At 38.4% G+C, this 27,409-nt stretch overlaps 1 protein-coding gene across 2 annotated transcripts in view; it reads left to right on the top strand.

Annotated features, from left to right (window-relative positions):
* NEIL3 (nei like DNA glycosylase 3) overlaps positions 1-27,205 on the top strand; it is a 46,743-nt gene extending 19,538 nt beyond the window's left edge. For both annotated transcript variants that reach the window (XM_055416350.2, XM_088832538.1), the window contains 8 exons: positions 2,126-2,260; positions 2,568-2,781; positions 9,450-9,524; positions 11,415-11,581; positions 16,696-16,865; positions 18,321-18,738; positions 24,389-24,566; positions 26,794-27,205. In XM_055416350.2, coding sequence (XP_055272325.2) covers positions 2,126-2,260; positions 2,568-2,781; positions 9,450-9,524; positions 11,415-11,581; positions 16,696-16,865; positions 18,321-18,738; positions 24,389-24,566; positions 26,794-26,976 — 1,540 coding nt within the window. In that variant the 3' untranslated portion in view covers positions 26,977-27,205. The remainder of the gene's footprint in view (positions 1-2,125; positions 2,261-2,567; positions 2,782-9,449; positions 9,525-11,414; positions 11,582-16,695; positions 16,866-18,320; positions 18,739-24,388; positions 24,567-26,793) is intronic.
* Positions 27,206-27,409: the final 204 nt, after the last annotated feature.

Below are 27,409 nucleotides of genomic sequence, written 5' to 3'. Positions count from 1 at the left end.
TTTTAATAATTATCTGTTATAAGAATATGGTCTTTTAATAGCTGAAGATAATGGAATCAGCCTTCAGGTAGAACTGGAAGCAAAGACTAAATGCTATGAGGACTCTGCATTCCGTGATTCTGTTCCTCTGAAATTCTCTACAGTCTGTGTCTCCCACAGACAGGCCTCCTTTGGCTTTTCTGGTGCCCAGTGCCCTGTTGGTAATATCATAGACAGCTCCCAGCTCCCAGGTCTCCCAGTCCTAACAAGAAACTGATCTCTCTCTGTCCCAAATAAGTTTGTCAGAACTCTGATGAATCCAGCTTGACTCAGGTGTCCATTCCTGAATCAACTGTGTGAAAAGTTTGGGATCAGAGGAAGGGACAGAGACAGCCCCTGGCGGGACCTGGAGCCTACCGTGGGCAGGCAGTCATGTTATGCACAGTGAATGAGCTCAAGAATACAGTTGGATTGGGGTGGAGGGAACTTGAGATGTCAGGAAATAAGGATCTAATCAAATTTTCCTAAACTGGGTTGATAACAGTGAGGAATCTTGAAAACAAATCTGACTCTTGAATGCAAATACAATAAGGGTGTATGTCCTAGTTTATAAGACATCAGTATTATGGTTGTAGTAACAGCACAGGTATTTACTATGCTTTGAAAATGTTCATGATACTGTTACGTTTTTCTTAGTTTTAGACAAAGGGTATGTAACAATAAACGAAATTTGTTTTGTTGGGGCGTGGTTATCACAGCATTTTGCTATTTCATAAAAACTAACTAAAATTTGTTAATTATAGGAAGTTATTTTTATGCACATGTCTCCCTAAATAGATTTGTAAGACCAAAAAAAGGTATACGTTTGTGTATTTGATCCAGGGTTCTTACTGAGACTTACTCCTGCCTTTGAATTGTGTCTTAACCTTTGAGATTTTATATGTGGATGCAGTTTCATTATAGCAAATGATTTAGAATCCACTTTATGAGCCATGCAGCTGAAAAGATTTTAGGTATGATGGCTTCTGGGCATGACAGTTGTACACCTTTCACTGGGGTTGAACCTCCATAAGCTAAATTATAGAGTACTTACAGGCACACGTTTTTCCTGTCAAAAGCTATGCGGAATGTAACATGCATATATGATTGATAGTAGGGCACACAGAGTTTAAAACCCGCATTTTTAAAGTTAGACTGGTTAACCTTGTACAATACCATAACATGGTGCTTTGGAATTAGAAGCATAGAGCAGTAACATTTGCTGCCAAAAAAGCCATATTTATTAACTCAACAAAGCTATAAGGAGAAGGATTTGAAAGGCAGAACACAATATTTCATCTTGAGAATCATTTCTGATCATCATCAGAAATCTCATAGAACCACTTTTTTTCTTTATTTTTTAACTGGACATGCTAATCAATCCTATAAAAACTGAAAGGCTATGAATTTTTCATCACTGCACTGTGGCTTTCAAGTTAACTGTAAATATTTATAAATCCCCTCTTCCCATATGAAGGTAGAAGGAAGCTAAAAGAATGAAGACAATGGTATTTTGACTCGTTCTCTTTTCTTTTGATCTGAAAGATTTTGTAAAAAATTGTTTCATTGTGTTATCCCAAAGCAGGGAAGGGGGTAAAAAAGAATAAGTGTCTTAAGCTATAGATCTCATTTTGGAATGGGTACATTTCCAATCCACTGTGGCTAGAACTAAGAAATTTGAACGTTCGTGGCTTTGTAGAATTCATAAAAACACCAACTGTAGGCAATTTAAATTTAGCCTTATCTCACCCCAAGCCTTTGAATCTCAGAAAAGGCTGAGAAGACAGTAGACTGTTGTGTGAATAAAAGATACTTCATCTGACAAGAAAAGAGAACAGGGAGATGTTTTCTTGGGATTTTTGTCAGGGTCTTATTATTTCTCTAGGAACTTATTTTATTTGTGGGTTGAAAAAATAATTGCCTTATCTTGTTTTATAAGGATGCAAAGCCATTAACAACAACAAAACAATGTGATATTAGCTATCATTTTGTGCCCTCGAGTGTTTATTGTAACTGGTATTTGCTTATATTTCAATAAATGAAGAAACAAAAATTTAATGCACAACATACTTTCTGCTGCTCAAAGATGAGTTTGATTTTGTTCCAGGATTCATTTTGGAATGAAAGGCTCCCTCGTGATTAATCCACTTGGGTCGAAAAATAAGAATGGAGTTTCTCCTGTTTTTGAAGTACAGCTCACCAAAGATCTGATTTGTTTCTTTGAATCATCAGTAGAAATCAGGTAAAAAATTAAGTTAGAAAATGCATCTGCTGCAAAACTGCAAAGTTGGCTCTGCAGATGGGTTTGGGATGTCACAGGTGGAAATGAAAAAATAAACACAAATTTTTTTAAAGTGGTTTATAATTGATTAAAAAAAATTATTTAAAAGAGTCTTCAAATAACATAGTTTGATAGGATCTTCATTGTTTGGCTATATAACTTTTAATGCTGGTTAATGTAAAGGGTTTATATCAAAACTCATTTAAAATGACACTCTGTAGATTGTAACCAGGCACATGATTAATGTGTTGTCTATTCCTTTCTTTAGAAACTCAACAGAAAGCCAACAGAGAATAAGAGTGATGGAAGAATTAGATGTATGTTCACCTAGATTTAGTTTCTCCAGAGCAGAAAGTGAAGTGAAAAAGCAGAAAGGACGGATGCTATGTGACGTGTTAATGGATCAGAAAGTGTTGCCTGGGGTGGGAAACATCATCAAAAATGAAGCTCTTTTTGACAGTGGTCTCCATCCCTCTGTCAAAGTAGGTTTTAAATATTTTGTAAATGATTTCTATATTTTTCAATATTGTGAAGGGCTCAACGAGGAACACTTAAATTTGGCCTGACATGTTTGGAGAGAATGTCCATAGCAACCCCAGCAGACTTCAGGGGGTGTTTGACCATGTCAGCTTCTCTATGAGGCCACCTCTGGCCACTCTTTTTAAAGCTGGGTGTGCCCACTTCATCCCCCCAGACTTCCATAACTTGCTCTGCTTTTTTGTTTCTCCACATGACTGATCGCTTTCAAATACAGCCTGATGTTTACTTGTTACATATATAGTATGTAAGATCTGTTCTCTGCTAGAATATAGTCTCTTAGGAGGAAGGTGTCTGTTTGGTTCAATGACATATCTGAGTGTCTAGATACAGTGTTTGGCACATGGAAGGCATTAAAGAAATATCTGGTGAATGTATAAAAGAACTAAGGTCACCAATTTCTCTTAGTATCTGGCACATTAAATTCATACTCTGCACTCACTTAGTATAGCTATTTGTGACATTAGAAAATGCTGTTATGATGGAATGGTAAGACTGGAAGTCAGGACGCAAAGACTAAGTGATTGGTGAAGAAATGGAAGCAAAATTTAGAGTAATTGTTAAGGTAGCTTAGATTGGAGCAAAGGGAAAATATTTGACTGCCAGAGGGAGATGTTTGGATAAGAACTGGGTCTTTAGGTGTATTTTTCCTTGTTCTTCAACTGAAGTGATGTGATTCCTGGACCAGGAAGCTAGTAAGACAGTGGTCCAGAGACTTTTGCTACTTGCAAGGCCTGGTCCAATTTTAGCACACTGAGTGGCCCATCACTTCCCTAGACCTGGGAATGAGCCTTCCCAGCACCGCGGGACACAATGGCCATGAAATGGTGTCACATGGTCAGATATGTGGCTATGAAGGGACCCTGCTGACTGAAAGCTGGTACTTGCCAGCTGCCTCTACAAAGATTACATCATGACCATTGCAAGCTGCTGACCTTCAACACCCCCTGAAAGAAGTTCAGGGTGAAAATCAGGAATGAGGCACTCTGTGCTCTGAAAGAAAAAAAAAAAAACTGGCAGAACAGGCCTTCAGATAGTTAGATCTTTTCAGAAAAAGGTTTTATGAGTTACAATTCTTGCATTTTCTCATACCTAGAAAAACACTGACGTCATTAATGGTGAAATCTGCTTTGGCTATTAAAAAAAAATTTTTTTTTTTTTTATAATTAAAAGTCAAAATAGAGTAGCTATGGTTCAGACATCCTGGGAAATAACTATTTCCCAGATAACCTGAAAAATGATATTATGGGTGTGATTTCAGATTAGCCGCTGTGACCTAATGTAGAACTTAATGCTCCTGTAATGCATTTTTGCTTCTGTACTTTGCTTGCTGCTCGTAAAACCAAAGTTACTCCATTTTAAGATAAGGTTGTTTTTAAGTAAAGATTCCTAAAATTGTTTTTGAAAAAAAAAAAATGAAGTGATGTGAACTTATTTATATGTTGGTGGGGGGGAGGGGGCAGGGGCGGAACTGGCAGAGAGGGAAAGGTTAAAAAAAAAAGAAAAGGGTGATTAATAGGGCCAAGTTATAAGAAGGTCTGTTTGGAACCAAACAGACTTTCTGTTAGAACTCAGATCCAGGTGGAAGGATATATACATTTTAGTTTCCAGGGAAGACAGTTACATTAGGGCTTTTATCCAGACCCAAGTAGTATCTATTAACTAAACCATCCTTTACATATTTCCAAAGATAACTATTTATTTTATGTGATTTCTTCCCAGGTAGGTTTTATGCAATCCAAATCAGTAGGAAATAAGTTTTCAGAGAAACTAGTTAATAATTGTTATAGATTCATTTTGTTTTTTGACCCTTGGAACAAGCTAGTCAAATTTCTGTGATTCAGAATAACAAAACAGAATTATAACAGAAATGAGTTTATGAGCTTTTTAAAATCACCTCAGCCTCTATGGAAAATATTTTTGAAAAAAGAACTGAATGTTGTTACCCAGAGCATTGTTATTATCTTTGATAAACTGGCAATTTACTTTTTATCACTATCCAGCCAGCCATTCATCTAGTAGGGGATCATTTGTCCATAATGCCTGCAGGTTAAAAATTAATAGTAAGCTATTAGCCCCCTAAAAGCATATGTGCAGTGATTGAAAAAGTATAGTAGCATTTTAAGATATGACTGAACATAGTATGTAAGATGTGTTAAAAAATAAATGAGTTTGAGAAGTATAATATATATGTTTTAAACTTTAAATGAAAAAAATAGATATTTACTTTTAGAAGGATTTTGTTGATTAAACAGTTTTAGATTTTAGGCACTGATAAATTTTTTTCCATTGTGTAAAAATGTATTCATTACATACAACAAAAGTGAAGGAAGAATTTGTTCTGGAATTGCTGTTGAAACTACATGTGCCAAATGATAAGTAATTCTACAAGGGGAACCCGGAGATTTATACTAGGCTGTGCACAAAAAAAGTCTTCAGTAAAGTGTGTTTCTGAGTTCTTCCATGTATTAACAAGTATTTTAGTATCAATGCATGTCTATAAATTCATATCTTTTTAAAACTTGACAGTGACCTTGCTGGTCATCTACTCCTGTGCCTGTTTTTCCCTTCCCTCTTTCTTTGTGGTCTTTTTTTTTTTTTCTTTTCCTCTTTATCCCCTGCAAAACTTTTCAAGGTGGCTGTGGTAGGCAGTGTTGGGGCTCTGAAGATGTATAGTACAGAGTAGATATTCAATAAATACTTGAAATTAGAATTAAAGTTTGTAAATAAGAATGGTATTTTTTCTTTTAATTTTCACTTTTTCTGAAGTTGAGATATAGTTAATTTACAATGTTGTGTTAGTCTCACGTGTACAGCAAAGTGATTCAGTTCTGTCACCCAGTTGTGTCTGACTCTTTGCAACCCCGTGGACTGCAGCATACCAGATCTCCCTGTCCCTCACCACCTCCTGGAGTTTGCCCAGGTTCATATCCATTGCATCGGTGATGCCGTTCAGCCATCTCATCCTCTGACACGCTCTTCTCCTTCTACCCTCGATCTTTGCCAGCATCAGGGATTTTTCCAATGAGTCATCAGTTCACATCAGATGACCAAAATACTGAAGCTTCAGCTTCAGCATTAGTCCTTCCAGTGAATATTCAGTGTTGATTTCCTTTAGTATTGACTGGTGTGATTTCCTTGCTGTCCAAGGGACTTTCAGGAGTCTTCTCCAACACCGCAATTCAAAGGCATCAATTCTTTGGTATTCTACTTTCTTTACGGTCCAGATTTCACAAGAGTACATGACCACTGGGAGGACCGTAGCCTTGACTGTACGGACCTTTGTCAGCAGAGTAACGTCTCTGCTTTTCAACACCCTGTCTAGATTTATCATCGCTTTCCTGCCAAGAAGCAGTCATCTTCTGATTTCATGGCTGCAGTCACCGTCCGCAGTGATTTTGGAGCCCAGGAAGAGGAAATTTGTCGCTACTTCCACCTTTTCCCTTTCTAATTTGCCGTGCAGTAAGGGGGCTGGATGCCATGATCTTAGTTTTTTAGTATTTAGTGTTAAGCTAGGTCTTTCACTCTCCCCCTTCACCCTCATCAAGAGGCTCTTTAGTTCCTCTTTGCTTTCTGCCATTAGCGTGGTGTCGTCTGCACGTGTGAGGTTGTTGGTGTTTCTCCTGCCTATCTTGATGCCAGCTTGTGCCTCATCCAGCCTGGCAGGTCTCCTGATGGGCTCAGATTCAACCAGCAGGTGAGAGCAGACAGCCCTGGCGTAGTCCTTCCTCAGTCTTGAGCCAGTCACTTGTTCCTACAGGTTCTAACCCTTGCTCCTTGACCTGCATGCAGGTTTCTCAGGAGGCAGGTACGATGGTCTGCTATTACCATCTCTTTAAGAGCTTTCCATGGTTTGATCCACACAGTCAAAGGCTTTAGCGTAGTCAGTGATACAAAGATAGATGTTTTTCTGATATTCCCTTGCTCTCTCTATAATCCAGCGTATGTTGGCAATTTGGTCTCTAGTTCCTCTTCCTTTTCTAAACCCAGCTTAGACATCTGGAAGCTCTTGGTTTGCATAATACTGAAGCCCAGCATGCAAGATTTTAAGCACGACCTTACTAACATGGGAGATGAATGCAGTTGTCTCATGGCTGGCACATTTTTGTTACTACCCTTCTAAGGAATTGGGATGAGGATTGACCTTTTCCAGTCCTGTGGCCACTGCTCAGTCTTCCAGATTTGCTGACATAATGAATGCAAAACCTTGATAGCATCATCCTTTAGGGATTTGAATAGTTCTGCTAGAATTTCATTGCATTTAGTAGCTTTGTTGCACCAGTGCTTCTTAAGGCCCACTTGACTTCGCACTCTAGAACATCTGACTTTGGGTGACTAACCACATCATTGCAGTAATCTGGTTCATTAAGATCTTTTTTATACAGTTCTTCCATGTGTTCTTTCCACCTCTTCTTGATCTCTTCAGCATCTACTAGGTCTCTACCAGTTTTTTCCTTTATTGTACCCATCTTTGAGCGGAATGTTCCCTTGATGTTTCCAGTTTTCCTGAAGAGATCTCTAGTCTTTCCCCTTTTGTTGTTTTCTTCTCTTATTAAGCACTGTTCCTTGAAGAAGGCCGTCTTGTCTCTTCTAGCCATTCTTTGAAACTCTGCATTTAATTGGATGTACCTGTCCCACTCTCTGTTGCTTTTCACGTCTCTTTGTTCTTCTGCTATTTGCAAAGTCTCCTCAGATAACCACTTCGCCTTCTTGCTTTTCTTTTTCTTTGGGATGGTTTTATTTGCCATCTCCTGTACAATATTACTTGGAGAAGAAAATGGCAACCCACTCCATTGTTCTTGCCTGGAGAATCCCACGGACGGCGGAGCCTGGTGGGCTGCCGTCTATGGGGTCGCACGGAGTTGGACACGACTGAAGTGACTTAGCAGCAGTAGCAGCAGCAGTACAATATTACAGAACTGTGACCATAGTTCTTCTAGTCCCTTAAATCTATTTGTTACCTCTACTGTGAATGCATGTGGGATTTGATTTAAGTCATACCTGGCTGACCTAGTGTTTTTCCTGGTTTTCTTTAGCTTAAGCCTGAATTTTGCTATGAGAAGCTGATGATCTGAGCCACAGTCAACTCCAGGTCATGTTTTTGCTGACTGAATACAGTTTCTCCATCTTTGACTGCAAAGAATGTAGTAAATCCAGTTTTGGTATTGATCACTTGGTGATGTGTAAAGTTGTCTCTTGTGTTGTTAAAAAAGGGTATTTGCTATGACTAGTGCATTCTCTTCGGAGAAGGCAATGGCAAGCCACTCCAGTACTATTGCCTAGAAAATCCCATGGATGGAGGAGCCTGGTAGGCTGCAGTCCGTGGGGTCGCTGGGGGTCGAACACGACTGAGCGACTTCGCTTTCACTTTTCACTTTTACACATTGGAGAAGGAAATGGCAACCCACTCCAGTGTTCTTGCCTGGAGAATCCCAGGGACGGGGGAGCCTGGTGGGCTTCCGTCTATGGGGTCACACAGAGTTGGACACGACTGAAGTGACTTAGCAGCAGCAGCAGTAGCAGCAGTGCATTCTCTTGGCAGAATTCAGTTAGCCTTTGCCCTGTTTCATTTTGTTTTCCAAGGCAAATTTGCCTGTTACTCTAGGTGTATCTTGACTTCCTACTTTTGGATTCCAGTCCCTGATGATGAATAAAACATCTTTCTTAGGTTGTTCTAGGAAGTCTTCTATGTCTTCATAGCAGTGATCAACTTCAGCCTCTTTGGCATCTGTGGTTGGGGCATAGACCTGGACTACTGTGATGTTGAATGGTTTGCCTTGGAAATGAACCGAGATCAGGTTGCACCTAAGTACTCTATTTCAGACTCTTCTGTTGATTATGATGGTTACTCCATTTCTTCTATGGGATTCTTGCCCAGAGTAGTAGATAATGAATTAAATTCACCCATTCCTGTCCATTTTAGTTTGCCAATTCCTAGGATGTCAATGTTTATTCTTACCATCTCCTGTTTGACCACGTCCAGTTATACACACATATAAGTACATATTCTTTTTCAATATCTTTTCCATTATAGATTATTACAGGGTACTGAATATAGTTTTGCGTGCTATACAGTAGGGCCTTATTGTCTACTGTACATATAGTAGTGTGTATCTGTTAATCCTAAACTCCTAATTTATCTCCCCCACCCCACCACTGGCGGCTTCCTTTGTGCCTGCAGTGCAAGAGACCCTAGTTCGATCCCTGGGTCAGGAAGATCCCCTGGAGAAAGTAATGGCAACCTACTCCACTATCCTGCTTGGGAAATCCCACGGACAGAGGAGCCTGGCGGGATACAGTCCATGGGATCGCAGAGAGTCGGACACAACTGAGTGACTACCACTTTCGCTTTCACCCCTGCTGCTGTGCCCCTTTGGTTTGTTTCCTATGTCTGTGAGTTCATTTCTGTTTTGTAAATAAGTTCAAGAATGGTGTTTATTTATCTGTGCTTGAAATGGTCAATGCTGTTAAGAACACTAAATAGATATGAGTTTTAGAAGAGATGCATATATTTCAAACCTATTTATAGTACTCTTAGAACTGGCAAGTGGTATTACTGTCTACAGTAATGAACAAATTATGAAACTGTCCTGAGTAGTTTTTCTATTTTAAGGTTTGTCAGTTAACAGATGAACAGATCCATCACCTTGTGAAAATGATACGTGATTTCAGCATTCTTTTTTACAGGGTAAGAGCAAACATTTTTCAACTTGCAAAATGTTGCTTATTTCCCTTTAATTGCACCAAAAATATTAAGGCTCTATGTAGTCATCTAAGGGTAAGAGCGTAGAGGCGCAGTGGGGAAAAGTGACATGTTGTGGGCATAATTAACATATTAAAATTTTAGGTCAAAGGTCAGTCCAAACTAACTATGATTACATTAAATTATGTTTATACTAAGTTGGGGGACAGGTAGGTTGGCATGTTACTTAGACTCTGTTCTAATTTGGGGCATATAAAAGTAAAAGATAGGTAGTCTAGCTGCTGCTGCTGCTGCTGCTAAGTCGCTTCAGTCGTGTCCGACTCTGTGCGACCCCATAGACGGCAGCCCACCAGGCTCCCCCATTCCTGGGATTCTCCAGGCAAGAGTACTGGAGTGGGTTGCCATTGCCTTCTCCAGAGGTAGTCTAGAGAGAAAGAGTCAATACTTCGGGATAAATATAGACTTTGGTTCAGTCACATTTTGCCACTTACCATTTATTATTTAGGTTACTTAATTTAGGTTTAGTTTATCTATAAAATAAGGTGATTTTCGTCTTAACACAGAGGCTGTTTTGAGAATAAGTCCTAACTAAACTGCAAATTTTGAAAGTTGTGTATATAGGCATGGGCTTCCCTGGTAGCTCACCCATCAAGAATTTGCCTGACAATGCAGAAGACATAGGTTCAGTGCCTGGGTCAGAAAGATCCCCTGGAGAAGAAAATGGCAACCCTTTGCAATGGCAATCCCAATGCCTGGGAAATCCCATGAACAGAACTGGTGGGCTACAGTCCATGGGGTTGCAAAGAGTCAGACGTGACTGAGCAACTAAGCAGAAACATATTTTATCTTTAAACAAATTATCATAAATATGTCCTTTTTTCTCTATATTCCATTTTCTATGTTCAAAATGTTTATTTTTGCTATTGTTAGAAAGTCAGGTATTGTAGGATTCTTCATTAGTTGGCCTAAAGTGAGACTTTAGCTTTATATACCTGTCCTAAGTATCTGTGACTGTTTTAATATTATATATGCCCACTTGTGCTTTTAGGGACAGATGATTCCAAATAACTACCCATTTTCTGCCCAGATTAAGATGTGTATTTCAAAACTTGGCTTAAAATATTATGGGTGTTTTTTTTTTTTTTTTCAAAACTTTCAGCTTGTAATATTATTTGCTGTATTTCTGAGCTTTTAAATTTTCACACTGCTGATATAAATCCCAAACATTGTCTTTGGAGGAGCTTTATGTGTATGTGAGTAGAATAAAACTGTGACAGAGAATAATCAATGTCTTTTGAAATAGAACTTATGCCAAATGGAACATGTTTGCTGCTAGGATGGCATTTGAATTTTTCTTCTTTTTCAGTGAAACTGTAAGATTAAAAACAGCTGTCCCTTTTCAGGTCAGCAAAGAAGATGATCTTATTAAGCTTTACCCTGTAGAAATAAATTTTTTGGCTATTGAAACAAAGTGAGCAGCTTTAGTGTTCTAAAAATAATCAGATTTAAAGCTAATCTAGTCTTTTTCTTATAACCACATAATTATGTTTAATTATAAAAACCTTAAAAGCATGAAAGACATTTTAAATTATAGTAAAGTACTATATCCTATTTAGATAAGAGGGTAAAAAGCCATGCAAAGAGCAATTTTAAATACTAATAAGTTATAAAATAATGGCTTAATTACTGCACACAAATCTTATTTGACAAATGTTGCTGAATCTTGTCAATACCTTTTTCTCAGATGAAAGAAAGATTATGAGGACATATGTATAAACATATGTACATTTTTAACAAATCATTTTTATAAATGACTTTCAAGAATATATCAACACTATTTTGTATATAACATAATGTTTGTTTGTTTGTTTTTAGTGCTGCAAAGTGGGATCTGCTCTCTCGAAACACTATAAGGTTTACAAGCGTCCTAATTGTGGTCAGTGTTGCTGCAAAATAACTGTGTGTCGCTTAGGGGAGAATAACAGAATGACATATTTCTGTCCTCACTGTCAGAAAGAAAATCCTCAGCATGTTGACATATGGTGAGAAATCTAATTTAAAGTGTACTGTTTGCCCCAATTCTCTTAACAAAAGGGCTATTAATAAGAGAACATAGCTGAAGAGCTATCAGGCTATTAAGAACAGAACATAACTCACAAGTATTTGATGGCTTGGAAGAAAATAGTAAATAATATCATCCAAAAACCAGAATGAGCTGGAGATGATTTATGAGCCTCTTCTGATTCTGCAGAAAATCTGTAAGTTTGATGTTAATATCCAGGCTTTGGCTTTTGTCTCATTTTTAAAATGATTACCAGGAAGTGTAGTTTTGTCAATAATTGGAAAAATGCAACTACTTTCTAAAGTTCTTAATTAATAGTAGAAAACATTAGCAAACTCTCTTTACAGAATTGCTGTCTTCCTGATGAAGCAACCAACTACTTATTAAACATAGACTCAGTGATTCAGCCAGTGGCTGAGTCAGTCTGTTCCCATTCTGCGTTCCAGAGCAGGGAACTCACGTGGGTTCAAGGACCCGCTGGCTCCACTGCGAGAATTGAGCTAAAACCGTGTTGATCTCCTGACCTGCATAAGCCCCTGCTCTGACCCGTGGAGCACAGTGGTACTTCTGGCCTCCTGAAGTAGGTGTCAGTTCAGAACTAGCGTCCTGTAGTCCACAAAACATTTGCTGATTTCTCCTTCCCCAGTGTATACTTAACCCTGGTAAGATGCCGTAGCTCTCTTTGGGGAAGGCTGGGTGAAATATTAACCATATAAAGGAGCTGCAGGATTTGTGATTTTTAAGTCAGAATAATCAGTACAGACATGAAGCACATTAAGTGCTACAAGAGTGCAGGGACATTAGCTCTTAATAGGTACACAAAAGCTTGGGAAAATCTCATAGAAAAAGTATAATTTGATGTTTCTTTTAGAGATATAATTTTGGCTAAGTAAATGAGCAAGTAGACATTATTTAATTGGAAAAGCATTGCCACAAACCTCAAATCATTGATGGTAACACTGACCAAGCCACGTGAAGACTGCAAGCTGTTAAATAGGAAAAGCTAGTTTTCCAGTTAGGGTGGGGTTAACTGGTTAGAGTCAGTAGTACTAGGAATGGTTCATGTCTAACCTAAATCAGTAGATTAAAGACTTTTTAACTGATTATAGCAATGTTCGGATAGAAAATGAAGAAACACACATGAAGCTTGTGTAGTATAATGGGCAAGAGATGGTTACTAGGCCTGAGGTCAAGACACTGGAAATGGAGGAAAAAATAGTCACCTAAAGCCAGCAAGAATTATGACAGATTTGATATGTAGGGTAATGCAAAAAGTTCCAAGCCCCCAAACGGAAATTTTCACTTTACAGGACTGGCAAAGATGGGTGAAATGGAAGAGATAGATCAAGTTTGGGATATGTGGACCAGATCCATATATGGTGGATGATGAAGACTTGATGGTTACACTTGTGTTGTTGGTGGAAGTATTAACACAGGGTTGATTCACTAGGAAAGTATAGAGAAAAGAAGCAAGCTCTGAGCTTTGGAGAGTATCCCTAACTACACAGTAGGAGGGAAAGAGGCAGAGAGGGAACAGGATGCGGTGGTTGGAGACAGGAGGGCAAGCAGGGAAGTACACATCTGTGAGGAGGCCTGGGAGGCGGAGGCACCGTTTTGTCTGGAGAGCTCAGGGCCCCGGGACAGGGGTGAAGTGGTCCAGATCCCCATTATATCTCCATCAGTATGTCTGCAGCTGTCTTTTTTTCTTCCTTGTTCCTATGTTTCATTTTCTTCATCACCTTTTGTTAACAATTACTTTTCTCTAAACCATGCCATATGCCCTTTTTTTCAGCTTCCTACCCCATTTTACTATCAGAGATCTGAAATATGGTTAGATAATGTTATATTACACAAATTTAGGGGTTTCTTATTTTTAATATTACATTTATTCAATCAAAAACGTATAAGAGTTTCTGGCAGAAGACATTCAATATATATTCATCTACTGAATAAGTGATTAATATTCCATATGTATTTGTTTTCTATGAATTGATAGCTTTTGAAATTTTTAAAAATTCACATTTTTCCAGACTGTCAAATAAGCAAAGGGCTTTTGAAACTAGGATTCAAAACCTCAAGGGTTCCCTGAAAGAGTCTTGGGAGTCACCTGTGAGCTATAAAGGCATGGTGCACTGGACATGTCCTGGGCCCTCAAGTCCCTCCCTCCTAACCTGGTTCTGTTTTATATGTTGGCACCCAGCTGAAGACTTATTGCAGAGTAAGTGTGTACATAATGAAGCATTTGAAAACTAGTAATATTAGCCCCATTCTTTGAGATTTCTACAAGTAAGTATATTCTAGTCATTGTCTGGATGAGCATTTGAGCACTTTTTATATTGACTAAACTTTTTTCGTTTTAAAGTCATTTCAAATTCAAATGGAATATTAAAAATCCCAATCATAATGATCTAAATTCTTGTGTTCCTAGAGTCACTAAAAATTTACTTCAGTCCTTCCTGAAGTCCTACCCAGATTTTCTACTCTATTGGTCACACCATACTTTGCATACCTGTACCGTGTATTGTTGGGTCTTCTTTACATACTAACTAGCAAAATCTGTGTGTGTGAGTATTGCTTCCATGAAGGGAAACTGCATTAGTCTTTGACTTTACTGGAGTCTTTCTAATTTCTTTCTCACTTTTTTGTTTTTTTTCTGCTGTTGACTTTATTAGGGTCTGCAATACATCAGGTGCTCGGATAGCACAGAGAAAATAGAATAGTGACTCTATGACTAATAAGTTCCCACATGGTGCTGCTGCTCAGTCCTTTCTCTGAGGACCGCCAGCTCTTAGGTCTCCCTCAGCTGTCCCTCTACCAGGCTGTTCCTGGGTCGCCGGTGGATGGTGCATGTTTGAATGGACTTGGGGCCCCAGTCATGACATCCCCTAAGCAAGGAATGGAGCAGCATCTCTTGAATTGGACATTTGAGACAGTCCAGCTGCTTCCTGACCTCACCAGGGCATGTGGTCCCTGGGCACTGAGCAGGTGCAAGGTGGTGCTGGCAGAATGTGGGCCTTGCCCAGAGAGAACCCCAGGCCTGATGCCACAGACAGTGCCCTCCACCTCGTGCTGCTGGAATGACTGCCTCCATCCTCCATCTTCCACACTCCCCATCCCCCTCCACAGAGGACCACACAGCAAGCCACGGAAGCTTCCTGAGTATCTGGCAGCTTTGCCTCTGCAGCAGGGCCTACAGAATGAATTGACAGACTGGGTATGAGGGGAAAGTGTTGCAGACAGCTCCCAGGTTTCTCGCCTCATCAGCTGAGTGCATGGTGATGCCATTTATGGAGATGTGACAAACCAGCAGGATTTCAGATTGGGGGCAGGGGTCCAGACTTTTATCTGTACAAGTTTCCTGTGGCTGCTGTAACACGTTACCAGCAACCAGACAGCTTAAAGCAGCAGCAGTTTATTCTCTCATGGTTCTGAGTGCCAGCAGTTCAGCATTATTCTCACTGGGCCAGAGTCACAGTGTGGGCAGGCTGTGTGCCCCTAGCCCAGCGGCTCTAGTGGGGAATCCGCTTCTTGCCTTTTCCAGCTTCTGGTGATTCTAGTGTCCTTCACTGTGGCTACATGATCCCAGTCTCTGCCTTTCCTTTCTGCACGTATCAAATCTCCCTCTGCCTCACTCTCTCTTAAGGATACTTGTGTTTGGATTAAGAGATCACTCTGATAATCTTATGGAGGTCATTATTCAGCCTACTGCAGACATGTTAAGGTTGAAATTCTGGTGAACTGTCCAACTGGAGACTGAAAAGAATTTATTACTAGATTATTAAGACATGGAGCAGTTAGGAGAAAATGCTTCCAAAGCTTCTGTATGTAACAATAAATATCCTCTTATGGTAAATTTATAGGATAGAAAATGAAAATGGTGAAAAGCTGGAGCACATTAAAAATCTGAAGAATATTTACAATTTTTGTGCTTTACTTAATTATGAATAAATGCATGATGATGCTGCCTTTCATAGTAAGTCAGTAGAGAGGGCAGGGATTAGGTCAAGTATATTCTTTAGAAGGTCTGGTATTGCATAGGAATAAGAAATTTTTTTTTTAAATAAAGTATACTTGATTTAGAGGGATAAGAAATATTGAATAGCATTAAAAGTCAAGGTAAGTAAAGATGAACCATAATGAGATGTGTCTTACTTTCAGATTTCCTTATGCTATTTATGATTTTACCAGACAAATTTAAAACTTGTTATATATAGGGAGCAAAATATTACAGAAGACAAGGCTCCCTTTGAAAGTCAAAGAAGTCATGTTCTGAAATGTAAGGGACAAAGCCTTTACCGGAAGAGTTTATTTTCAATATTAATATTTCGAATCATGAAAGGAATCCATGACACTGCCTTGGTTGCTAAGCCATGTGATGTGCTCTATAGACCCAGAGACGTGCTGCAGAGTAGGAGTATATCAGAGCTTAGAAAGGCACTTCCTTTAACGATACAGAGTCAGTTAGGAATTCGGGGTAGAGAATCACAGTTTACGTCTGTGGCCAAAAATTGGGGTTGGTTTGACCGTTTGCTTACCAATCTATTAGTTAGACATCAACATGAGAGAGTTTTATGTGAAGGGAAATAGTGTTAAGTGTAGATATCTTTCTTGTCATAATAGATTGTAGATCAGCTAATTGCCACAGTGCTGAGTAGACGCTGTTGAGAAATTCCAGAGGCACACAAAGTGAATGTGAAGCTTTTCTCATCTTAACGGTCATTGCTCTAATTTCTCCATAACTTTTTTCCTCTCTAATTTGGCTGAATAAAGATAGTTTTGCTTCTGGAAGAGTCCCTCTTACTTTAAAAATTAGTTCAGAAATGCTCCCTAGTGGTTAGGTCAACTGCTTTTAGTTGGTTTAAAAGCACACATACACAGTTCTTTGACTGTAAGTCTTTTGTTAGTTCTGTCTTTAACAGCAATCTTCAGGATCCAAGTGAAAACATTCTGAGACATAGAACTTCTAAGCAATAGTAAACGTGTAGCCTTTGGATATTAGTCGTTCTGTAATTGTTTCTGGGGTACTCAGAATGTATAAGAAGAAGACCGTAATAAAAGTGTTAATGATTAACTTTAGGGAAAATTCTCTTCTAGCATGCTGCCAGTTAGAAACACTACAGTCAGTTGGCCTTCTAGCAGAGAGGGTCATCTTCTGGACTGTGTGGCCCAGAAATGTGAAGAGCAGTGGACCTGTGAGGTCTGTACTCTAATAAATAAGCCGTCTTCTAAGACATGTGATGCTTGCCTGACTTCAAGGCCTGCAGGTAAGACTGAATTTTGATTCTGAGTTTCTGCCATTTCAAAGAGGATAAATTACACAAAGTCAAGTATATATCTTGTTGCATTTTGATATTTCATAACTAACTAAAATGCCTTCTTTCTGAAAGGTTTAAAAGAAATGCCAGCCTTTGCGTGTAAACCATGCTAATATTCTGTTGAGCACTTTTTTTTTAAACAGGGAGGGAAGACATGGTATGTGCCTTTGTATCTCAAAAACTGAGATGATCACATCTGTTCTCTACTGTTTCTAATGAATTATTCAATAAAGCTTTGTTTTATGCAGATTTCAGCAACTTTTGAGTTTGTTATTCAGTCCAAGTGTTTCATAAATTGAAAGGGAGGATTTCTGTAAGAATATCTTTGCAGGTGGAATAGAAAAATGCTGAATTTTTTCCTCTTTCTTTATCTCTCCTACCCCTTGTTATTAAAATCTTTACCCAGACAATTGTACTGATTTCATTCAAATCCTTCAAAATAACTCTTTATAGCTCACAATTTCATGTGTTCAGAGAATGTAAAACCTCAGAGGAAACCTGTGATTAAGAACCATCTCATTGATGCAGCTTCTATTTTGTTCTCAAAGTGTTCTTTCTTTCTTCAATTAGAGAGGAGAAAGTTCATTCTTGACTTCTGGACCCCACATTGTGTGAGCTGTCATATTGTGTTTTGTTCTCTGGGCCAGAGAGGCAGGCATCACCCCTTACACAGCTTCACTAGGAGCAGAAGGAACTGTGTCTCCTATTTCTGGCCCTCCTTTCTTCAGTATCATTCAACAGAGAGCCCTCAGAAAATCACAGTCTTAGATTTCCACATTTATTTTGACATTCTGAAATGCCTTTACACATCTTAATTATTTTCTTTTTATTTTTTCTGAATATGAAAGGCATATATCTCAAGAGCAGTTTAGAATAAATTACAGTACAGATTCTAAAATTCTAAGATGCTTTCTTGAACCATATTTAATAAGTGTAAATCTTTGTAATTCATCTTTATTCTTTTGTAATAAGCCTTTTACTTGGTCTTGTCATTCACAGACACATTCCTAATGATCTAGATATAGGCTCTAACTGCTGATCTAAAGCTTTGTGCAATGTCCCCTCTTAATTACATTGCATTAATATTTGATCTGATAGTTGCAAAATTGATAGCTCAATAACCTTTAAATGCTAAAACACAATATAAAACATAATAAATATAAATCTTTATTAAACCCACCTCTGAGTCCCTGGAAATTGTTGAAATTTTGCACTTCATGTAATACTTTATTTCCTAATCAGAAGGTGGCTAACTCTGGATTGCTCAAGCTAACTTTGTATTATTAGTTCTATACATTAAGTCACTGTAATAAATGAACTGAATGTTTTAATCAGATGAAAAGATGTTTCAAATAGTCAGTGTATTTAAAGGAATACTATAGAATTACTTGTCTCTTTTTCCAGATTCAGTACTCAGGAATGAAGAAAATCCTATTGTCTTTAACAACTTGGTGAAATACCCTTGTAACAGCTTTGGAAAACTGAAGGCAGAAGTGAAGATCAACAGGAAAACTGCATTTGGAACTACAACTCTTGTTTTGATGGATTTCAGCAATAAATCCAGTGCTTTGGGAAGAGAAGAAAGCCACAATCATATACCAGATGGGGAGTTTCCAAGCCCTCCTCCTAACGTGTATGGTAGTGATACACTGAACACCTCCAAGGAGAGAACAAACTGTAGAAGTCAACCATCTAACAAAGTAAATACATCACCTATAGTCTGCTCTCAGTATAAATTATTTAGTCCAGCACATAAAAAATTAAAAACAACCCACTGCTCATCACCGGATCTTAAAAGTTGCAACCCTGGATTTTCTAACAGGTATGATGCTTCTCACCTTGGTCTTTAAGGTATTTGCCTTAAGTATTAAGGATGAAGAAGAATCATCCATCGCTAAGGAAGCCTATTGATCTTGGAAATGTAAATCAAACCCAGAAATACTTTTACAGTATTCAATAATTTGCATCCCTTTCTTCCTCTAGCTTATAATACTACAGAAGGGAAGGGAATGAAAAACAGAATTTCCTCCATCTGTAGAAAGTTTGGTTTTGGCTTTTCTGACTTAACTATATACATGCTTAATATAGAATGTTTGAAAATATTGGAAAGTATGAATGCAAATAATTAAATCCCCCCTAGTCATACTGGTTATCAGTCTCCACTGTTAGCAGTGTTTTATTTTATTTTTTTTTTAACTTTTCTTCCAATGAAAGATAGTTCTTCTAAAAGGGAAGCTGTTCATTTAGTAAATGTCCTCTGTTCTGAAGGTGAGGGATCTGAGACATTTTTAGTGACATTTCTGCTAAAGAAAGTGGCTGTATTTCAAACAGCCAAGGAGAGTGGCAGTCATTGTTTCAACCAAAAAAGCTTGAAGAGCCTGTGTACTACTTTTGGACATGAAATTAAAAGGTTGTAGTTCCAGTTAATGAATACTACCAGACCACATATGCTTTTAAGAGACTACTAGCTATACATTCAGGAGAAGACACCAATTGCTGTCACCAGAGATACAGAGACTTTAGTAAACAGTGTCATCCTTGTTCCTTAATGACTATTGGCAGCTCCTCCTACTGTTCTTCTCCAGCCTTATTTAATATTTTGTCTGGGGCTCCTGACTGTCATAACTGCATCAGGGAGAGACTTCTCTCCACAATCTTCTTTTCCTTCAGAAAGCAGGCATTGTGTATCCAACATCTTTACATGAAGGGAAGAATATTTTAAGTGAAGTGAAGGTGGGTCTTCTTGCCAATGGGAGATGAGCAGGGGAAGAGCTGCTGTGGGTGTGCTCTGAAATAATCTCAGTAGGGGCTCTAGTTTCCACCCTCTCCGCCGATTCGCTGTGTCTTTGCTGATGGAAAGATTCTTCTCTGGGCAGTGAGGCGAAGGACCGCCAGTGCACACACCTAGAGTAACCTCTGGGAATCCTTGTAACTTCTTTCACAACAGAATTCTGAGATGATCTTTGGTCAATAGATGCTTTAATCTCAAGTTCCCCATACTGGTTCTAAATTTACCATCAGTTCATCTTGATAATTTATTCTTGGCTAATTTTTTGTTGTTGTTCTTTCTAATCACTTATTATAACTTGTTTGACTTTTGTCTGTAATACTCATAAAATAGAGACATTTGAGTTAAGCTATGGAGGGGAAAATGAACTACTGGATCAGGACACCATCTCTTCACTTAACGCTAATTAATGTTTGATGATGAAAGTTCGTGAAGGAGCTAGTTAAGAGGGCCCGAGCTGGGAGGCTTTCCTGAAAGAAAATCATTTTCGAAAAGCATTTTTTGTTGTGTCCCATAAGTGGAAAGAAGCAGATGTGATTGTTTAAAAATATTGTGGCTTTTTTTGTACTCACATGAAGTAACTTGGCATATTTTTATTTCCTTAGTGCTTTGTAGAAAATCTCAGACAATTTAACTAATGAATTAGGGATTTAAAAAAACATTAATGTAACCTTAAATTTAAATGATTTCTTCATAAGCCATTAGTAATAGGGTTATATGATTAATCACAGCACACAGTATTACTTAGAAACACTGCTGCATGTGAATGTGTTGAATATAAGAACCCCAGGAATGCGACTCTAAAATCAATCAAGATCAACTAGCAGAATAAATGTCAAGTGATGAAATACATTCACCCAGCAGCCCTTCTGCACCCAGCTACTTTACAAGGAATAAATTGCAAATTACTGTCATTTATTTCATTTTTCTCCTTGTCTGACAGCTACAGTGTTCATCTTGTGGACAAGATGCTGAGCAGAAGCTCGCAACATAATAGGATTAAAGTAGGTGGTCCACTCAGAGAAGTGATAGCCAGTTCATTTTTCCTTTAATAATTATATGGTAATTAATTTGCCTTTTGTTCTCTTAATTACTGATCTCATCACCACATGATACATGCTATGTTGACAGAGCATATTTTCAGATAGGTCTTTAGACAGACTTGAATTGAATCCAGCTACTGGATTATAAATTAGATAGTTGAACCAATTTTTAAGCAGTTAAGAATGACTGTTAGACAGTTTTAAGTCTTTGATCCAATTATTGTAAATACAGAGCAAAACACAGTGATACCACTTCAAAGAAATCGTACATGTGTTTTAGGTTGAAGTTTTTCCTGAGCTGATACAAAGGCTCATGTAGATGAGAGAAATGAAATAAAATCAGTCTGCTGCCATCAGGGTTGCCAAATTCTACCTCTAATCACCAGTGAAGCACTGACACCTTGTATATGCTTCTGGGTCACCTTTTGGGGTTTTCAGTCCCCAAGAATGTCAGAGCCACCTGGGACCATCCAGGAGGAGTCATTTAACCTCTATTTGTTTGTTTGTTGTGATCCTTGAAATACTACTGAAATACAAAATATACATTCAGTGAGACTTATTAATTTTTAAAAATTAGATAATATTTTTATTATAATCACCTGATCTGTTTAATAAGTTAAATCATGATAAATAGGTCACCCACTTTAAAATTAAAAACCTGTGCTTAGTAATGTCCTCCTTCTTGATAATAGCTTTTGTCTGATCTCTGTTTAATATTATTTGAACAATGCTTTTTGAACATGTTCGGTGCTTATTATTAAGTATTTATTGAGAACCTATTGTGCATTATAAGCACTACTCTTGATTCTAATGACTTTTACGTCAGCAAACTACAATGAGCAGGGCTAAAGTCAGCCCACCCCCAGTTTTAATAAGTAAAGTTTTATGGTTGGTTTACATATTCTCTCTGGCTACTTTTCATGATAAACAGCAGACTTGAGGATTTGCAACAGAAACCAAAAAACCCATGAGCCTAAAAGTTTGTCCCTTCTGAAAAAATTCACCAACCCTGATCTGTTATTATATTGACCATTTATGCCGTGCTTAGTCGTAGAGTTGTGTCCAACTCTTCGCAACCACATGGACTGTAGCTCTCCAGGTTGCTCTGTCCTTGGGGATTCTCAAGGTAAGAATAATGAAGTGGGTTGCCATGCCCTCCTCCACTGACCGTTTGTAATCCAATATTAATATTTAAGATAACAGTTCTAGTTATCAAAATAAGTTAAACTATTCCATATGCTGTTTACCCAAGAAAACGCTTTGCTACATTATTGAAAGTTTTTTAAGTAATGATGGAAACAAAGAGGAACCAGAATGTCCTCAGTTAATCAGAACATTTAATTCTGGGTAATGTTTGTTATCATGAAATGAAGATTTGTCATGCGTCTTTGGAGCCTGTGTGTTCTTGGTCGCAGTAACTCTGACACGTACTGTGTGTATATTCAGTCTTTGGGGTTCTGATTCTGCCAGCCATCTGGAGTAGAGGCAGATGATTCTGAGGAGCTGCCTGGTAATTCTGATGCTTCTGGTTAATGGGCCACACTCAGAAGGCCAGGATAAGATAGCATGTGGTGTTTTTTAATTTATCTTTGTACTAAGGAAGAAAGGGAATGGAAGACAGAAATGAGGAACTTACAGGAGACACTGGAGTCTTTCCTTCCTACCTTGATCCTATCTTCCACCGTGCTCCTTTCCAAAAAAGCTTTACTAATAAGGGAATCTAAACCTCTCTCTGGATTTGTGAAACTGGAGATTTCTAGGTTGAAGCAAGTGGGTTCAAATATGTTTGATTGTTAACCCCAGCCTTCCACATAATAAAATTATGTTTGCATGTGTGTACTTTTTTAAAGAAAGCATCAGTTTATTTCCTTCTCTTAAGATTTTTAAGTTTATTTTCTCCTCCTCTAAATTTTTTGTAAGCATTGTTTATTACCCTCTTGCTTTGATTTTGAAATCACTCAACTTCTCTGCTGCTGCTGCTAAGTCGCTTCAGTCATGTCCAACTCTGTGCGACCCCATAGACGGCAGCTGACCAGGCTCGGCCGTCCCTGGGACCAAATGTTTAGCTTCTCTTGGAGTTGACATTTTAATATTTACTCTTTGGGAGGCACTGATGAAACCAAAGGAGATGGAAAAGAGAAGTCTTTTGCCCTTCACCTTTATTTCTGGTTAGTGTTCCCTGTGATTCTAAATTATAAGCCACCATCCCCCACACTGAAAGTGCTACCAACAAAATACCTGCTGAGGAATATTTAATAATAACAGTTTCTTCACAATGCCCACAGCTGCTTTCATATCATAGACGCCGCTGCACAAACAGCTTCAGAAACAACCCTCAGGATGTTTGAGTCCATTTAAAGCTATATACTTAACTGTCTTTTATAAACAAGTGTAGACCAACTTCATCACAAATAAAAAAATCCCTTGTATGTCAATTATATCTCAATTGAAACTGGAAAAAATATCTCACACTCTGAACATTTTGATTAGATATGATGCCTTGAGATATTATAGGAACGAGTATGTGAAGCATATAGTTTAGGATTTATAAATATTTTTTAAAAATCACTTGAGAATGGTATTTTGTTCTTTAGAAATTAACAAAAGAAAGAAAGAACTTTATCATTTAAAAATTAAAAATTGGGCTATTAGGGGAAGGGCTTCTGGTTTTAATAAGGGCTCTTTTTCTCTTCAATTTGTTTATTAAAAAGTCTATTATAAAGGCATTATTAAAAATATGCAAAGTATAAAAATTAAATCATGAAGCTCCTTTTTGAAGAGAAAATTCCACATACAGTGGAAGGCCAGCTTCTGACCTTTATATACTGTATGCAGGGATAACCTCCAGCTACTCTTGATCTAATCATGGGGAAGAATAAAGCTTCCTTGCTAGCTTTATAGAATACACGTTTCTGCTCTGGCGGCAGCCTGCTGAAATATGATTGCAACTATTATGTAGCCTTGATCAAAGCAAAGCATAGAAAATTATCTTTAGAGTGGGCAGTAGAAAGAGTGATCTCTTTGGCCTTGTCAGAGCCATTGATGACAGTCTGCTACCCATGAGAAAATAATTAGAGAAGATTGTGACTCTTGCTCGTTTGGGGGCCAGGGGGCTGTTGGACTTGAGAATATTTTAGGGGAAATAAAAGTGGCCACCCAGTCATGTTGGGTAAGAAAATAACCAGATGTGACAATGAAAACGAAGAAGATTGGATGTGCAAGTCGGCTGTTTTTTTCTTGAGAAATTTGAATTACATGCCTGATTTAAATTCAGTTTGCATAAATAGGTACCTTTGGGAGTAAATTAGAATTACCTGGGAAAACCAAGAATTGGAACGACGTAGGAGTGTATGTCGGAGAAGGCAATGGCAAGCCACTCCAGTACTCTTGCCTAGAAAATCCCATGGACAGAGGAGCCTGGTGGGCTACAGTTCATGGGGTCGCTACTAGTCGGACACGACTAAAGCGACCTAGCAGCAGCGGCAGCAGCAGGAGTGTATGTAATTACAGTGAAGTTGACCAGGGTCCCTTTTTGGCACCATTTCTCTGTACAGGCGGGATTCTAATGTGGAGGTGAGGCGGTGTGAATGATCCCTATTAGCCCTGTCCTGCTGCAGTTATTTTGTAACTTGTCATTACAGTGAACTTCAAAGCAATATGGCAGATGGTCCTCCTCGTTCGTTAAATGCTGGCAGTCCCCGCTGCAGTAAACACGGCCGCCCCTGCACTCTCCGAGTGGTGAGGAAGGATGGTGAAAACAAGGGCAGGCACTTCTATGCTTGTCCTCTACCGAGAGAAGCACAGTGTGGATTTTTTGAAGTATGTGTATGATTCATCAAGCTTAATGGTGTGTCATTGAATACTTAGGCCACTAAAATGTAGCAAATATCCGTCCATTTATGGTTTTATCTTTAAATATAAAAGCTATACTGGTGTTGTTAAAAGTCGAAGGTGTTCATCCCAAAAAGAAAAATTAATCAAATGACAGCTGTTCCATTATTAGAATTTATTTGTAACCACCAGTACAGGTAGAATTGTCCCTTGGTTTACAGAGAGAAAAGTAATGGAGTCACTTACCAGGGACTGATAATCCAAGATAGATATTTGCTTTTCCTGACTTCAGAGTGACATCCAGACCTTTGGTTTATTCATTGAGTAGATGTACCTGGGAAACTAACTTACATGCCCTGGATTTACAATAAGCTTGGCGAACCCTACTACACAGGCTTAGCCAAAAAAAGTGATGACACAGTAACAGTTTAGATGTAGGTGATTTCCCAGCCTTTCAGTCTATGAGTTTGTCCCTCCGAATGACCATGAGACAGAAGACAGGAACCTGGGTCCTTTAGGTCAGTCTTACTTCCTTCCTCATTGTGAGCCTCAAGCTGCTGACTGTCATCCTAAGGTTTAAAGATACATATTCTCCCCAACTGCTTTATCTGATGAAAAACTGGAAAAAGAAAAGACGGCTGTGTTTCAGTGCTGGAGCAGAAGTTTGCTGGTTGGGTCTACTGAGAGAGAAGTTATCTGTCTTCAGTGTGGTGCTTTCCTAAGGAATTCCGCAGGGAAGATGTGATATGATTTCAGAGCCTAGCCCCTGCCTGAGATGGGACTCCATCCTACTCAACTTACACATCTCCCCTAGAAGCTTGTATAGACTTACTGGAGAAAATATTATTAACAATATTAATCACAGCCTTCTTGGTAACTCTCTTGAGGCCAAAATTAATAAGGATAAGAATAATACAGTGGAATCTGCTAGTAATTAGTCTGGGTAATTCTGTATTGAATTCTTTTCCTAAGAGAGTAAGAAATTTAGTATTAAAATTATAACAAAATTTTGATCCTAATAGCTTTAACTGAAACAGATCTATAGCAGGAACATTGCTGATTTGCTTTACAGTGAGATTTTCAATAAAGTGAAGGAACTTCTGTAAGTAAGCCTTTGGAAGAAGGAGATTTGGAATTATGACAATTTCTCATGTGGTTCAGGCAAATTTGTTAGAGAAGCTACTTACAGGATATAAGGTTTTTAAAGGGCAATAACTAATGACTTACATATATCTTACAGTGTCAGATTAATAGGAAAAGGAGTTGTAACAACAAGGTACTAATCAAATACATCTAATCAGTCTCAGTTCAGTTCAGTCGCTCAGTCATGTCTGACTCTTTGCGACCCCATGAATCACACCACGCCAGGCCTCCCTGTCCATCACCAACTCCTGGAGTTCACTCAAACTCATGTCTATCAAGTCGGTGATGCCATCCAGCCATCTCATCCTCTGTCATCCCCTTCTCCTCCTGCCCCCAATCCCTCCCAGCATCAGAGTCTTTTCCAGTGAGTCAACTCTTCACATGAGGTGGCCAAAGTATTGGCGTTTCAGCTTTAGCATCAGTTCTTCCAAAGAACACCCAGGACTGATCTCCTTTAGGATGGACTGGTTGGATATCCTTGCAGTCCAAGGGACTCTCGAGAGTCTTCTCCAGCACCACAGTTCAAAAGCATCAATTCTTCTACACTCAGCTTTCTTCACAGTCCAACTCTCACATCCATACATGACCATGGGAAAAACCATAGCCTTGACTAGATGGACCTTTGTGGACAAAGTAATGTCTCTGCTTTTTAATATGCTGTCTGGGTTGGTCATAACTTTCCTTCCAAGGAGTAAGCGTCTTTTAATTTCACGGCTGCAGTCACCATCTGCAGTGATTTTGGAGCCCAAAAAAGTAAAGTCTGACGCTGTTTCCACTGTTTCCCGATCTATTTCCCATGAAGTGATGGGACCAGCTGCCATGATCTTAGTTTTCTGAATGCTGAGCTGTAAGCCAACTTTTTCACTCTCCTCTTTCACCTTCATCAAGAGGCTCTTTACTTCCTCTTTGCTTTCTGCCATAAGGGTGGTGTCCCTGCATATATGAGGTTGTTGATATTTCTCCTGGAATCTCAATTCCAGCTTGAGCTTCCTCCAGCCCCGTGTTCCTCATGATGTACTCTGCATATCATCAGTCTACCTCCATCTAAACTGTACATTCTTTTTCTCTCCAGTGGGCGGATTTGTCTTTCCCATTCTGCAACCATGGCAAACGCTCCATCATGAGAACAGTGTTGAAGATTGGACCAAATAACGGAAAGAATTTTTTTGTGTGCCCTCTTGGGAAGGAAAAACAGTGCAATTTTTTCCAGTGGGCACAAAATGGGCCAGGAATAAACATTATTCCAGGATGCTAAGTTTCTGTAGTATTTGAGAGCTATTCACTTAAGTGTGTCATCTTTCCATTCAATGGCTGTGTATATTTCTTTTTTTTTTTTGCTTTATGAATGCTATATGTTTCATCAAATATACAATATATTCCATTTTTAATGTATATTTAACCTATTTAGTTATGACAATAAAATATTTTTAATATGCTTTAACTTCTTTAGAGAAGCAGTATTTTTTTTTTCTTTCAGGAGAGGAGTGTGCAGTTCAATAAAATAATGTGGTATTCTGTCTGTGATGAATAATTTCTCATGTGTCACCACTATTCATAATATATGATTAAAGGAACTTCTTGTTTTCCTAAGTGAAATGTAAGAAATGGGATCTTCTTTATAGAAAATATTTTCTTTTTATTCTATTCAACAAACATCAAGTTCCTCAAAATGCTAGAGATATGCTGAA

This window comes from Moschus berezovskii, chromosome 26 (assembly GCF_049115385.1).
Source record: "Moschus berezovskii isolate FMDL1 chromosome 26, NW_MosBer_1.0, whole genome shotgun sequence".
Lineage (NCBI taxonomy): Eukaryota > Metazoa > Chordata > Mammalia > Artiodactyla > Moschidae > Moschus > Moschus berezovskii.
Note: the sequence above shows the minus strand (reverse complement) of the source record. Positions and strands in the feature narration are given on the sequence as shown.